The sequence below is a fragment of the Rhinoraja longicauda genome, chromosome 30 (assembly GCF_053455715.1).
Source record: "Rhinoraja longicauda isolate Sanriku21f chromosome 30, sRhiLon1.1, whole genome shotgun sequence".
NCBI classification, from domain to species: Eukaryota; Metazoa; Chordata; class Chondrichthyes; order Rajiformes; family Arhynchobatidae; genus Rhinoraja; species Rhinoraja longicauda.
In genome coordinates this window covers 28,750,151-28,764,551 of record NC_135982.1, presented here as the reverse complement: position 1 = coordinate 28,764,551, position 14,401 = coordinate 28,750,151, and the positions used below count along the sequence as shown (strand labels likewise).

The following is a 14,401-nucleotide window of genomic DNA, read 5'->3' as shown; positions in this document are numbered from 1 at the left end:
TTAGAAGCATCTGATGTGCTTCCAGGGGTAACACTGGGTCTAACTTTTCTTTTGTCTGCATTAAGGATGGTTAATGGGCATTGTCAACGCCCAAAGCATTAATGAACAGCAAACATGCATCAATTCCTTGCCCTTTTCTCTTCTTTTACTAACGTTGACACAAAGAACTATAGATGCTGGAGCATGGCGTAGAACACAAAGTGCTGGCGTAACTCAGTAGGTCAGGCACCATCTCTGCCGGAGGTCGTGGACAGGCAATATTTTGTGTCAGTCCCTTTCTTCAGACTCACTATTAATTAATATTCAGACTTAGTATTACTGCTTATTGCCGTGTAAAAAAGTTACCATTGAATGATCAATGATATTTAGGAGTCCTGTTGTGCCATGAATCAGGGCCCCGGCCGCACCTGCTCTTCACCTGCTGGCGGCGCTGCCGCGGGAGGAGCACTGTCCGAAGCGGGCGGAATGCGCATGCGTAATCTGACTGGGCTGGTTGGATGGGCGTAGTGCGCATGCGCCCTCTGGATGGCTGGGCTGGGCGGAGTGCGCAGGGGCAACCTGGCTGGATGGAAGGGGCGACGGGGGCTGGGCGGAGCGCGCATGCGCCCTCTGGATGGCGGGCTGGGTGGAGTGCGCATGGGCAGCCTGGCTGGTGGGCGGATCGACGGAGCTGGGAGGAGCGCGCATGGGCAGCCTGGCTGGTGGGCGGATCGACGGAGCTGGGAGGAGCGCGCATGCGCCCTCTGGATGGCTGGGGGCTGGGCGGAGTACGCATGCGTAGCCTCGCAGGATGGACGGGCGGATCGACGGAGCTGGGCGGAGAGCGCATGCGCCGTCTGAATGGCTGGGCGGAGTACGCATGCGTAGGTTCGCAGGATGGATAGGCGGATTGACGGGCTGGGCGGAGTGCGCATGCGCAGCCTGGCAGGCTGGGCGGAGTGCGTATGCGCAGCCCAGCTGGCTGGGCGGGGCGACGGGGTTGCTCTGGGTGGGCGGAGTGCGCATGTGCTACCCTCCGGCAGCCGCGGGTCATCGCGTGCGGCCTTAGCAACCGCGGCCGCCAGCCCGCCCGATCCATCCTCAGGCCGGGTCCCGGCGTCAGGCCGGCAGCGACACCCACACCCACACCGAGTCCAGCCATGCTGGAGGGACTGGCAGCCTGGGTGCTAAACACTTACATTGGCAAATATGTCAATAACCTCAACACAGACCAACTCTCCATTGCCCTGATGAAAGGTACTTGCAAACTTTTTTAACCACTGTTTCTCTGTCACCCGGCTCTGTCGTAGTGAATATTTCATTAATAAATGCTGTCTGAACGCGTGGGCTTTAAGTATCTAAGTATCTAATCAAATGCAGTCCTGTTAAAAGTGTATTTATTAATCAGAACCATTGGATCAGTGACCTTGGAGGGGTGAACCACTCTGATACCTGAAGAAGGGTCTCGACCCGAAACGTCACCCATTCCTTCTCTCCTGAGATGCTGCCTGACCCGCTGAGTTACTCCAGCATTTTGTGAAATAAATACCTTCGATTTGTACCAGCATCTGCAGTTATTTTCTTACACTATGATATCTGTACATGGTAAACATGGACAACAGGTGCAGGAGCAGGTCATTCGGCCCTTCGAGCCAGCACCGCCATTCAATATGATCATGGCTGATCAACCACAATCAGTAACCCGTGCCTACCTTCTCCCCTTATCTCTTGATTCCGCTAGCCCCTAGAGCTCTATCTAAATATATTTTGAATGCATCCAGTGAATTGGCCTCCACTGCCCTCCGAGGCAGAGAATTCCACAAATTCACAACTCTGTGTGAAAAAGATTTTCCTCGCCTCAGTTCTAAATGGCCTACCCCGTATTCTTAAACTGTACTTTTCCTCTCAGGAAGCTCCTGCGTGCTATAATTAAATATTAAAAGAAACACACCCTGTCCTCGTGAATGTAAACATGTGGTTTCACTTTTATCCTCTGCCTGCCTCTGTGTTTAGGAATGGTTAACCCTAATCAAATATTTCTGCTGTAATTTTAATTTCCACTATGCTGAGTGACAGACGAGGTTATGGAATTCATTGAGAAAAGTAGATGGACTGACCTGATATTAGGTTCAGAATTAAAATCATTGAGGTTTGGGTGGGAGGGAAGGAAGCTGATGTCTTACGTCTGAGGAACTCCACAATAAGGTGACTTTAGAGTGATCTGATTGTTATGGCACCATTGATTGTAAGAAATAATAAGTACAAGAAATCTAAGATGTTACTACTTGTGATATATGTAAGGATTATTTTTAAATGAATGGGGTGTGTATGAAATTTCTTGACCTCCACCCATTTGACTCATATGCAACATTACAACAGTCGATTTATTCTTTACAGGTGATGTTTCAGGTCAAGACCCTTCTTCAGACTGAAGAGTCTTGACCCGAAAAGTCACCCATTCCTTCTCTCCAGAGATGCTGCCCGTCCCACTGAGTTACTCCAGCATTTTGTGTCTACCTTCGATTTAAACCAGCATCTGCAGTTCTTTCCTACACATTTATTCTTTATAGCTTTGCCCTGGGAAGCATCAGAGTGAAATGCTATTTGTTTCTGTTGTTTGCTTGTGGCAGGAACAAATTAGGGATATCATAAAATTTTAAATCTGATTGATTAAAGTACTTTTGCGTCATAGCAAGTTTGATCCTGACTTAGTGTACTGTCTGTGTGTGGATTACAAGTTGCCCCAGACCACATGGGTTTTCCCCCAGCGCTCTTCTTTCCTCCCACATCGCAAAGATGAGTTTGTAGGTTAATCAGCCTCAGTAAAATTGGAGTGGATAAGAAAGTGCGATAACCAAGAATTAGTATAAATGGATGATTGAAGGTGAGCATGAACTACGTGGGCCTAGGAAGTTATAGAAGTTGTGAAAGAAACCTGAATTTAGTGAAATAATTTAAACAATTATTTATTTGAGTGGGTAAATAAAGCTCTGTTATACCTGTTAAGAAAGTTTACCGTTGAGGGCTGGTCAGGAGATGTGATTTAGGTGGTGATGGATGAACTGTACGAGAAGGGTGACTGCATTTGAGCACTTTGATTGACAAAGAATATTACATGAAGAGCATATTGAATGGCATGATGTGTTAGCATGTGTTTTATTTCAGGTGGGCAATTTTGAACTAAAGCCTGATTTTTGTTCTTTAAAGTTTGGGAGGTAACTGAATCTGCCTGCTATGTTATTTCACTGCAGCTTGTTTTTGTATCTGTCAGTTTCTCATAACTGAAATATAATAGTGGTAATTTGCTTGTGTGTCATGTTGCTTTTGGTAAAGTCAACTAACCTTTCATTCCATTATCAAGTTTATTCTACTTTTCACCAGTTTGCTCCACATGATAAGATTTGCCCTGTTTATTCTTATGACTGTTTCAGACTGACACCTGATTTCATTGATCTCAATTTACTGCAGTGCATCCTTGCATTCTAGGATGCCCATTCTTTGTTATATATTTTTCACTGTTTGTCGGGAAGTAAGCTATGAGCTTGACATTATGACCATGAATTGGAGTTTCTGCATATTTGGTATTTATGTACAAAATTGCAGTCTAAGCATAAAATATTTTTCATATAATTTTGATATTCTGCAGGCCTGCCTTTCATCATACTGCTCTGAACAGTTAACATTAGTCAGAGTCATTGAGCCATACTGTACAGAAGCACGCCCTTCAGCACCAACTCATCCATCCAACCAAGCTGCCTAACCGAGTTAGTCTTGCTAGCCTGTGCCTGACCCATATCTGTTTCCTATCCATGTGCCTGTCCAAGTGTTAAATGTCAGAATTGTACCCACGCCTCCCACTTCGTTTGGCACTCATTTCATATACGCACCACGCTCACCTTAAATCTTTGCCTTCTCGTTATAGACTTCTCTACTCTGGGGAAAAGGTTGGCTACTCACATTATGTTGGCCCTCATGATTTTATAAACCTCCACAATGTCACCCTTTTGCCTCTTACACTCCAGCCTCTACTTTCAACTCAAACCTGGGTTTAAATAGTTAATCAAAGACAGTTGAGTTAAAGGGTATTTCATAATCAGAACCATTGGATCAGTGGCCTTGGGAGGTGAATCGCTCTGATATCTGTACTTTTCCACTCAGGAAGCTCCTGCTTGCAATTAAGCCGCTCCTTTTAACTCAAACCTTCCAGACCCAGTAGCGTCTTCATAAATATTTTTTATGGAAAAACCTTTCCAGGTTAATGACATTCTTCATATTGTAGGGTGACCAGAATTGTACAGTGTATTCCAAATATGGCCTCAACAAAGTATTATCCAGCCATAAAATGACAAGCTAACTCCCATACTCAATGCCCTAACCAATGAAGGCAAGCATGCCAAACACCATCTCAACCATCCAGTTACCTGTGTCACCACTTTCATGAAACTATCAAGATCCCACTGGAATCTTCGATCTTCTAAACTGTCTACAGTACGATCAATTTTACTGTGATCTGCAACTTCCTACAATGCCACATACATTTATATCCAAATTGATCATTTTAATAATGGACAACATTAGACCCACTGATCCAATGTGGCTCACAACTTGTTTGGACTGGAATGCTGAATATTATTTATCTTTTGATGTAAGGTGAATAATCTCGGTTAAGAATAAAGTGCTATCAATTAAGTTTCAAAGAGTTTCAGTGCTGTTATTATATATTGAGGTCCAAGGAGCGTGTGATAATCTCCTGAACCTTGCCTTGTATCTCCAGCCTATATGTGAACGAGAACCCTTGGTCATCTCAACTATGAATCTTAGTGATGAACACATTCATTTTCATTTGCCTATGTATATCGTCTTTAATATAACAATTTTGCAAGTTGACTAGCCTTAATGGCGACCATTTGGTGGCTCTGACATCCACCATCATCTCGTACTTCGAGAGGCTGGTCATGTGCTCTCAACTCCAAGCTCCCAGACAGCCTTGATCCACTATAATTCCACAAGTGGTTCGTGGTCGATGCCATCCTTCTGGCCCTATGCTCATCCTGCGACATCTGGCTAACAAGAACATCTCCATCAGATTCCTCTTTAATGACGATAATTCTGCTTTCAACATCATAATTCTAACCAAGCACATCACCAAACACCTGTACCTGAGACTTGGCACCCCTCTGCAACTGAATCTTCAAATTTACTGACCCTTAGACCGCAATCAGTAAGGATAGGCGACAAAACATTCTTGATGATTATTCTCAAAACAGGTGCTTCACGGGGATGCGTTCTCAGCCTCTTAATATATTCTATATATATGACTATGTAGGCAAATTCTGCATTTGCTGCATTTACAAGTTTGCAGATGATACCACTGTAGTGGAACGGGTCTCGAACAATAACAAAACGGAGTGCAAGAAGGAGATAGCTAGCTCAATAACATAGTGTCAAGACAATAACCTCCCCCACAATGTCAGAAAAACAAAGGAGCTAGTCACAACTTGAGGAACTAGGCTGGAATACATGCCCCAGTCTATATCAATGGGGAGATGGTTGAGAGCTTCAAATTCCTGGGCATAAATATCACCAACAGTTTGTGCTGCTCAAACCACATTGATACAACTGCTAAGAATGCACACCAGTATTGATACTTCCACATAAATTAAGGAAATTCAGCATGTTTCCAATGATTCTTACCAATTTCTACAGATGCACGTCAGAATGCATCCCATCAGGATGCAACACAGTTTAGTTTGGCAACCGCAAGAAATTGCCGAGAATTGTGGATGTGGCAGAGTCCATCATGCAAACCAGCACATTGATTTTATCTGCACTTCATGCAGCCTTAGGAAAGCAGCCAACATAATCGAGGACCACTCGCACCCTGGTCGTTTCCTCTTCTCTCATCTTCTGTTGGACACTAGATGCAAAAGCTTGAAAGCACGTACAGCCAAATTCAAGAATAGCTTCTTCTCTGCTGTTTTAAGGCTCATGAATGAACCTGTCACAAGCTAAGGGTGATTTACGACCTCCAAATGGATCTCGTGGCCCTTGCAGTTCATTTTATGTGCACTTTCTCTGTATACACCATATTCTGCACTCTGTTTCCTTTCTGTTTTTGCACTATATAATTATACTCATCTGTGATTTGATTATACTTGTGTTTGCCTGCATAGCCTACAAATCAAAGTTTTCACTGACTCAGTGCACAAGATAATAATAACCCAATACCAGTACTTTGTTGGAGCATGAGCTAATAAAATTTGACCCGAGTCACATAGACCAGTAGCTTGATCGATGAAACAAATTTTAAACAGCATTTTGAAGGATGTTGGGAGAAGGGTAGAAGAGACGGATGGAAAAAATTTAGTTGAGAGAGTTTTGAGAGAGCTGAAAATTAGGGATGTGCAAAGAGCCAGAATTTTGAGAGAACATTCCCCCGGCCTATCATTATCCATAATTTCTGCAAGTTTTAAATACAGCTAAAAGTGACTACTGTTCAAATGTGTGCACTTTGTCTGCTTGTTTTGATACTATGTCCCCATCTCTTTTTTTCCTTGGAGGGATAAATCTTGCTGTGAAAAGGTTGGCTTGCTTGCTCACAAAAATAAACACAAACTAAGCCTACATTCTACAATGGAGGGATATGGATTATGTGCAGGCAGATGAGAGTTGGGTTTGGAATTATATTCAGCACAGTCATTGAGGACCAAATGGACTAATCCTGTGCTGTACTATTCCATGTTCCTTTACAGTTTCCTCTTTTCATCAGATTGTATTTGGCATTACTTTCAAGGTTGCTGTTTACATGACAAATCCCACAGTGGACTCTGTCCTTTGTTACAATTTTATTTAGCCAAATATTAGATTGTTTGGGAATGTATCCGTTTGGAAGGGTTGAATTGCACTCATGGGAATAACTTGTGAATGGGAAACCATGGGAATATTTGATTGAGATGCAAAGTTTGTAACAGTATTATTAGATATGTTGTATTGATGGTGTAGCAGTTTGGAATGTGATGCTTGTACTGGGACTGAAGGAACTTTTCTCTACATTTAACCATGTTTACTTGATTTGAAAGCGCCTAATCCTGAAACTGAACCAAAAGACAATCTTCGTTTTAGCAAGCTCCAAACTGTTACTGTTTTGCAGAGCTGTACTACAATTTGTGTTATTATTTCAATGTAGGTGCTGTTGAATTGGAAAACCTTCCTCTGAAGAAAGACGCCCTCAAAGAATTGGATTTACCTTTTGAGGTGAAGGCAGGTAAGCAAACATCTTGCCTTTTTCCAGACACAAAATATATTAATATAAAGTCCATATTTTCCATTTATTTCTGTGGTGTATATATCTTATTTCAGTATTACCTTGTAATAAAATTTTCAACTTTGAAAATAAGGAAATGCATGTTGTTTAGTGTAATTACTGAAGAAAAACTAATTTGGGGCAGAATTGTGCTCAAGGTGCTTTATCACAGTCCTATTGTAGGGTTGGAAGGAGGCTGGTAGAGAAAGAGAAGAGGGCTCAATGTCAGTATTTTGTAAGATGGCCCACATTTGGCTCTGAGTTTTAAAGGTTAAAGTTAACACTGGTCTTGTCAGTGAAGCCAAGATCAGGAGAAAGTTCCTCTTGCTATATATATTGTGTGTATAAAGTGTGTATGCACATTTTCAGGTTTTATTGGGAAGATAACATTGCAGATACCATTCTACCGGCCTCATGTGGAACCATGGGTCATATCCATCTCCAGACTCCATCTGATCGGTGCACCAATTAAACATTCTGAATTTGATGAAGAGACGGAACGGTCACTGGACAGGAAGAGAAAGAGCGAATTACTGAATGCTCTGGAGGCAAAATGGAAGGTTGGTTTCTTAGGAATGTAAGTTGAAAGCTCTCTATGCTACCTGTATTATAGTACGGCGCAGGTCTGCACTAAGACTGATACATTTCTACATAAAGCCCAACTTTAGTGCTGACTCCTTAAATTGTTGACTGGTTGATGTGGTGTACAATCTGACACTTCACTGTGAAGATCAATTCTCAATTTTAATTTTACTGCATAATTTTGTTCAGTGATGATCGGTAATGTAGAAAAGGTTGAGATGTAGTAATGCAGTAAAGGTGCAGTAATGAGATGTTTCTATTTTCAGAACTTTGCAGTTTCATGTGCCAGACCCATTGCCTGAAGCTGAATATGCAGATTTTCCCTATTCTGCTTTTATCATGAGTGTTCTTAGAAACAGTTGTTCCTTGCCTGAGATTTGTGCTTGGGAGAAGATTCAAAGTAGCACACCATATATAACAACTTGTTGCACTTTGTCTATACTGATAAGAATCCAATAGAAGAATAGAAGAGTAAGTGGCCAGATAGTCTAATAACTATCAAATCCTGTTGTAGTGATTCATACACAGCCTCCTATGTCCTACCCCATAGAACGTGCCATATTCGTGGAGAGATTAGACAAATATTTTGGTAGAAATCTCTAACTAGTTTAGTAAAAAACTCTTGGAGTACATCTCTGACTCCTGTGGGCAGTAGCAGTTGCCGATAGTCACTGTGACTGGAGGCACATCAGTCAAACCCGATTACCTCACGTAGCTGCTTCATTGGTCAAACTCAGATGTTTCCAGTTCATTTTGGAATGCCTGCAGTGAATCTACACTATCTGTAGTTATCAACCATCTATTTTCTGAAGTAATAAGCGGCATCCTTGTGTATGATCTAGTTTGTACTTTATATAACTTAAGCCAGTCTGCCTAACCTATCCACAAAACGTTAAACTTTAATATTTTAAATACTTCAAATGAATCTCTTTGAAATCTATCATTTTCTACAATATAAGAGCCACTTCTTCTTCTTGCTTTTGAGGCAGCAGAAGTTATGAAGCTGCTTCTGCTCCTGCTGTCTCTGTTTGTTGTCGTTGGCATGAATGAGGTCAGTTGACAGGGCTCACCACGGGGAAGTCGACAACATGAGCCCCTAAGAGCCACTGTTCTCACCTGATAGTTTTCTGAGGACCCCTACATTCTGCTGACAGGTTTGAGGTGTCTTTTCAGCACTAATCGTGTGAGGTGACCTAAACTGAACATTGTAATCGGAATGAGCCATTGTAAAGAGACAGGATGGTATTTCAGTATTTAATTTCATCATCTTAGCAATGCTTTAATAAACAACCTTCAATAATTTAGATATGTATCATCTGGGCCTTGCTCTGATCAACACCACAAGCACACAGACCTACAGGTTGTAGATCCACTGTCCCTTCCAATGTTTAACATTACACTCAGCTGTGTTAAAAGATTTGCATCCTTATTGCAAGTTAATTGAATCATCTGCTGATTTTTGTTATTTTTCATATAATAAGTTTCTATATCCATCATTTGTGCTTATATTTTTCTGAAACACTAAATCTCTCCGAAAACGTTATTCTGGTCATTTTTCATTCTCTGGCTATTCATTTCCAGTGGTTACTGTGAAATTTGCCTTCAGTTGGATGGTGTGGCATATTAAAAATTAAGTGTGGTACAGCAGAGAATTTGAACATGGGTAATGGAGGAATGCAACAGAAATAAACTACTTCAGGAAAAGAACCAAGAAGAATTCCAGAAGATGAGGATGGATAAACAAAGTGGGTTACTAGAATTCACAAAATGGATATCACTCCAAGCAATTCACAAAATGGATATCACTCCAAGGAGGCATACAACGTTGCTCCATGTCACAGCGAGGGGTTGCAAAGGTAAGGCGGTAGGCGAGTGACAATTCAATGACGAAAGCCATTTCCTGGTTCAGGGCCAACATGTTCGGAGATCAGTTGGAGAGCAGTGAGAAAATACCACATCGATCAGTTCATCAAACACCCAGAAACAAAAATGTTCTGGGGTTGTTTCAGCCATTCCTGTCTTGGTCTGTTGCACCCAGTTGATGCAATGATGAGATTGCTGCAAGATTTCGATGTATTGCAAAGAAGAGCGGTGCCAGAGATGGCATAGATTTTTCCAGATGGATCTGGAATATTCCAGCACTGTGCCGCACATCAAAGATGGTGATCCAATTTTTCCAGCAGGAGGGGATACATGCCTTGGACAGGCCTGCTAACTCACCTGACCTGAATCCGATTCAGAATTTGTGGATTAAAAAAGAATCTGATTCAAAAAGAGAGACTGAAAGGAAAGGACTGTACCACGAGACAGAACCCATTGAAGCTACAATTCACCCATGGTATCGAGATGAAAAAATCCTTGGAAACTATCAGAATCTGGTCGATTCCATGCAAAATCGTTTCAAAAACTTGATAAAGAACCAAAGTTGGATGTGACATAATGGTGCGATGGTATGTGAATAAAAGGTAGCCCTGCAACATATATACTGATATATGTTATATCGTGAGTGTATGCTTGATTCAATTAATTATAGCAAGGCTGTGTTACAGCTACATTCCCAATCCTCTTGTACGTCTGGGTCTTCTGTTTTTCCAATTTCAGAGCTCCTCAAGACACTTTTGTGTTGTCTATATATGCACAACTAAATGTGCAATAATAGCGAAGAACAGTGGCTAAAACAGTGATCGATGCAGGACTCCACTAATAGTGGCCCCTACGTGAAGCATGACCATTAATTGCCTTGGTTTTGTAATGAGTCTTGCGGTTGTGGTTGACAAATGGATAAAGTCTGCATTTGACTTGTGCAGAATCCCCGGGCATCAACCTGCATTCCAAAGTTGCTGAGTTTGTTATGACGAGGCACCTTGACGCTGCAGAACCTTTCATGCGTAAATGGGTGGAGTGTGTGGTTGGATGTTGTCCACTAGAACTGGTTAAGCCCATCCAATAGCAGAAAAAATATTAATAGTTGGCTAACCATTTTTCACACTCCGCACTGGTGAACTCTCAAAACATTTATTTAACCTGAAATCTGTAAAATTCAGAACCAGTTCAAACCATCAGTAAAGTTGTAAAAGTTTAGAAACCCAACACTTGCACAAGCTTAAAAACATTCTAATGACACAGGATCATTGGGCACATTCCCCAGCTTGTGTGCCTTTACATTACTGTCATTTCACGCTATGCTGCTAGAGGGCATTTTTGAAAACTACTGCAAGCAACTGATAGCACCTCTGGGACTTCTGCTTTTATGTGATAATAATTCCACAATTACCATCAGTAATGTGGTGGAAAGATTGCCAGATATGTGGATGCCAGCTAAATTCTGCCTACGCAAAAGCATCCAGTTACTTAATCATGGCAAAATCTTCTCTCCACTGACTTGGTAAACTTTGGTGCAGCACTATGAAGTTCGATTATATACAATGTAAATTGGACTTTGGATATCCCATCAAACCCATAGCTGCTGCAAAATATGTAAACTGCTTGTTGAGCTTTTTGAATTATTTGCAGGCCCCATTTGGTTGTTGCACCACAGAATGGTACAATACAGAAGCCGTGGAAAAAAACAGAGATTTCTTTAATGTTAAGCATAAATTCCTTGCTTTTATAAACCATGACTGGGCAGCACGGTGGCGCAGCGGTAGAGTTGCTGCCTTACAGCAAATGCAATGCCGGAGACCCGGGTTCGATCCCGACTACAGGTGCTGCCTGTGCGGAGTTTGCACGTTCTCCCCGTGACCTGCGTGGGTTTTCTCCGAGATCTTCGGTTTCCTTCCACTCTCCAAAGACGTGCAGGTTTGTAGGTTATTTGGCTTGGTAAATGTAAAAATTGTCCCTAGTGGGTATAGGATAGTGTTTCCGTGCTGTATCTCTAAACTCTAAACTAATGCCAAAGATAAAAATGCTTTTATAAATGGTCTTCCCTGCTTGTTTGCCTCTTTCAAAAAATTGGTGTGATAGCACCCACATCTCGCAAACTCTTTAAAATGAGACTTTTAAGCTGACCTTCCTTCCACTTTCATACAGTGATTCCAGATAATCATTCTGCATTTACATTTTTCTCTAGATCTTATAACTTGTTCATCTCCAATTATTACAGTTCAAAAGTGGGTGTAGGATAGTGTTAATGTACGGGGATTGCTGGGCGGCACGGACTTGGAGGGCCGAAAAGGCCTGTTTCCGGCTGTATATATATGATATGATATGATATAAAAGAAAAGGCATTTTATCTTTTTTGCAATCTCACAGTTGCAATCTGACCTATTGAATATTTTCTGCGTTTATTTCAGGGTTCTAATATCTGTAGCCTTTTGTTTATGTTGTCTTGGTGCAATCTTCCAACTAAATTAGTTCAAACTCTAGTTTATTACTTTTTAACTATTATGCGGTTTCCTTTTTCACAATGTGGTCAATGATCTCCTGAAGTGCGTTGGTTATCATTTGGTGTATTTCTGACTTTTTGTTAAATAAATTATCTGCACAAAGTTATGCTCTCTATGGGCCACCAGATTACTAACATGTACTACAAAGTTCAGAGACCCTTATACTAACCTACTGAGCACCTACATACAGTTCGTTCTTGTCTGTGAAAACCTTTCACCATTATTTATTTCATGTTTCTTAGTCAATTTTGCATCAAGGCAGTTACAAACTACGGATGAATGAGCGCACAGTTCAGTATTATAATGGAGGAATTAACTTGTTCAAATAGATTCATGTTTACTTTGAAATTGATCCCATCAATCATAAGAAATGCATCCCCAGCTTGCTTTGGCATTCAGATCATGGATGATCTGATCTTAGCTTGTTTTAACATTGTATAAGAATGTAGGGTGGTCTTTTCATTTGTTAAAATAAAGCTTTAACAAACATGAACTAAATTCACTCAAGTCAGTTGAACTGAAAACTTAAGTTGAAAATCAAATGGTATTTAAAATGTTGAAAGGGTTTGCGAGAGTTTAATAGGAGATTAGTGGGCAAAATTAGGGCACATGGTATTGGGGGTAGGGTACTGACATGGATAGAAAATTGGTTGACAGACAGAAAGCAAAGAGTGGGGATAAATGGGTCCCTTTCGGAATGGCAGGCAGTGACCAGTGGGGTACCGCAAGGTTCGGTGCTGGGACCCCAGCTATTTACGATATACATTAATGACTTAGACGAAGGGATTAAAAGTACCATTAGCAAATTTGCAGATGATACTAAGTTGGGGGGTAGTGTGAATTGTGAGGAAGATGCAATAACGCTGCAGGGTGACTTGGACAGGTTGTGTGAGTGGGCGGATACATGGCAGATGCAGTTTAATGTAGGTAAGTGTGAGGTTATTCACTTTGGAAGTAAGAATAGAAAGGCAGATTATTATCTGAATGGTGTCAAGTTAGGAGGAGGGGGAGTTCAACGAGATCTGGGTGTCCTAGTGCATCAGTCAATGAAAGGAAGCATGCAGGTTCAGCAGGCAGTGAAGAAAGCCAATGGAATGTTGGCCTTCGTAACAAGAGGAGTTGAGTATAGGAGCAAAGAGGTCCTTCTACAGTTGTACCGGGCCCTGGTGAGACCGCACCTGGAGTACTGTGTGCAGTTTTGGTCTCCAAATTTGAGGAAGGATATTCTTGCTATGGAGGGCGTGCAGCGTAGGTTCACTAGGTTAATTCCCGGAATGGCGGGACTGTCGTATGTTGAAAGGCTGGAGCGATTGGGCTTGTATACACTGGAATTTAGAAGGATGAGGGGGGATCTTATTGAAACATATAAGATAATTAGGGGATTGGACACATTAGAGGCAGATAACATGTTCCCAATGTTGGGGGAGTCCAGAACAAGGGGCCACAGTTTGAAAATAAGGGGTAGGCCATTTAGAACGGAGATGAGGAAGAACTTTTTCAGTCAGAGGGTGGTGAAGGTGTGGAATTCTCTGCCTCAGAAGGCAGTGGAGGCCAGTTCGTTGGATGCTTTCAAGAGAGAGCTGGATAGAGCTCTTGAGGATAGCGGAGTGAGGGGGTATGGGGAGAAGGCAGGAACGGGGTACTGATTGAGAGTGATCAGCCATGATCGCATTGAATGGCGGTGCTGGCTCGAAGGGCTGAATGGCCTACTCCTGCACCTATTGTCTATTGTCTATTGTCTATTGTCTATCTTATTACCACTCTACAAATAAATAAGGAAACATGAAATAAGGATTATAATTAATTATAAAATGCAATTCTTTCAATCTTTTGAGATTGAGTGATCGAGGCTGAAATGTAGAAGGCTTGTTTAGAGTAAATATCTCTATTTTGGAACAAAAACTTGCTCATTTTCTCTAAAACAAATAATCTTCTGGGATAAAATTTCAATAATTGTCTAGTGTAATATTTCCCACGTTTTATTGAAGTACTTTTAAAATTAAAGGGCGACTTTTGTTACAGAGAGACCAACAGCAGAAAGGGGAGTCTTATTGGTACTCAGCTACTGCGTCCATGGTAACCAGAATTGTGGAAAATGTGGAGGTGAGTGGGAAAGTTGTTATAAAATCGTTGTTATTTTATATGAAAAATA

The 14,401-nt window shown here is 41.6% G+C and overlaps 1 protein-coding gene across 2 annotated transcripts in view; it reads left to right on the top strand.

Moving 5' to 3' along the window:
• The first annotated feature begins 1,038 nt into the window (after positions 1 to 1,038).
• vps13d (vacuolar protein sorting 13 homolog D) overlaps positions 1,039 to 14,401 on the top strand; it is a 216,010-nt gene continuing 202,647 nt past the window's right edge. For both annotated transcript variants that reach the window (XM_078425505.1, XM_078425504.1), the window contains exons 1-4: positions 1,039 to 1,236; positions 7,166 to 7,243; positions 7,652 to 7,842; positions 14,272 to 14,352. In XM_078425505.1, the coding sequence (XP_078281631.1) occupies positions 1,140 to 1,236; positions 7,166 to 7,243; positions 7,652 to 7,842; positions 14,272 to 14,352 (447 nt within the window). In that variant the 5' untranslated portion in view covers positions 1,039 to 1,139. The remainder of the gene's footprint in view (positions 1,237 to 7,165; positions 7,244 to 7,651; positions 7,843 to 14,271; positions 14,353 to 14,401) is intronic.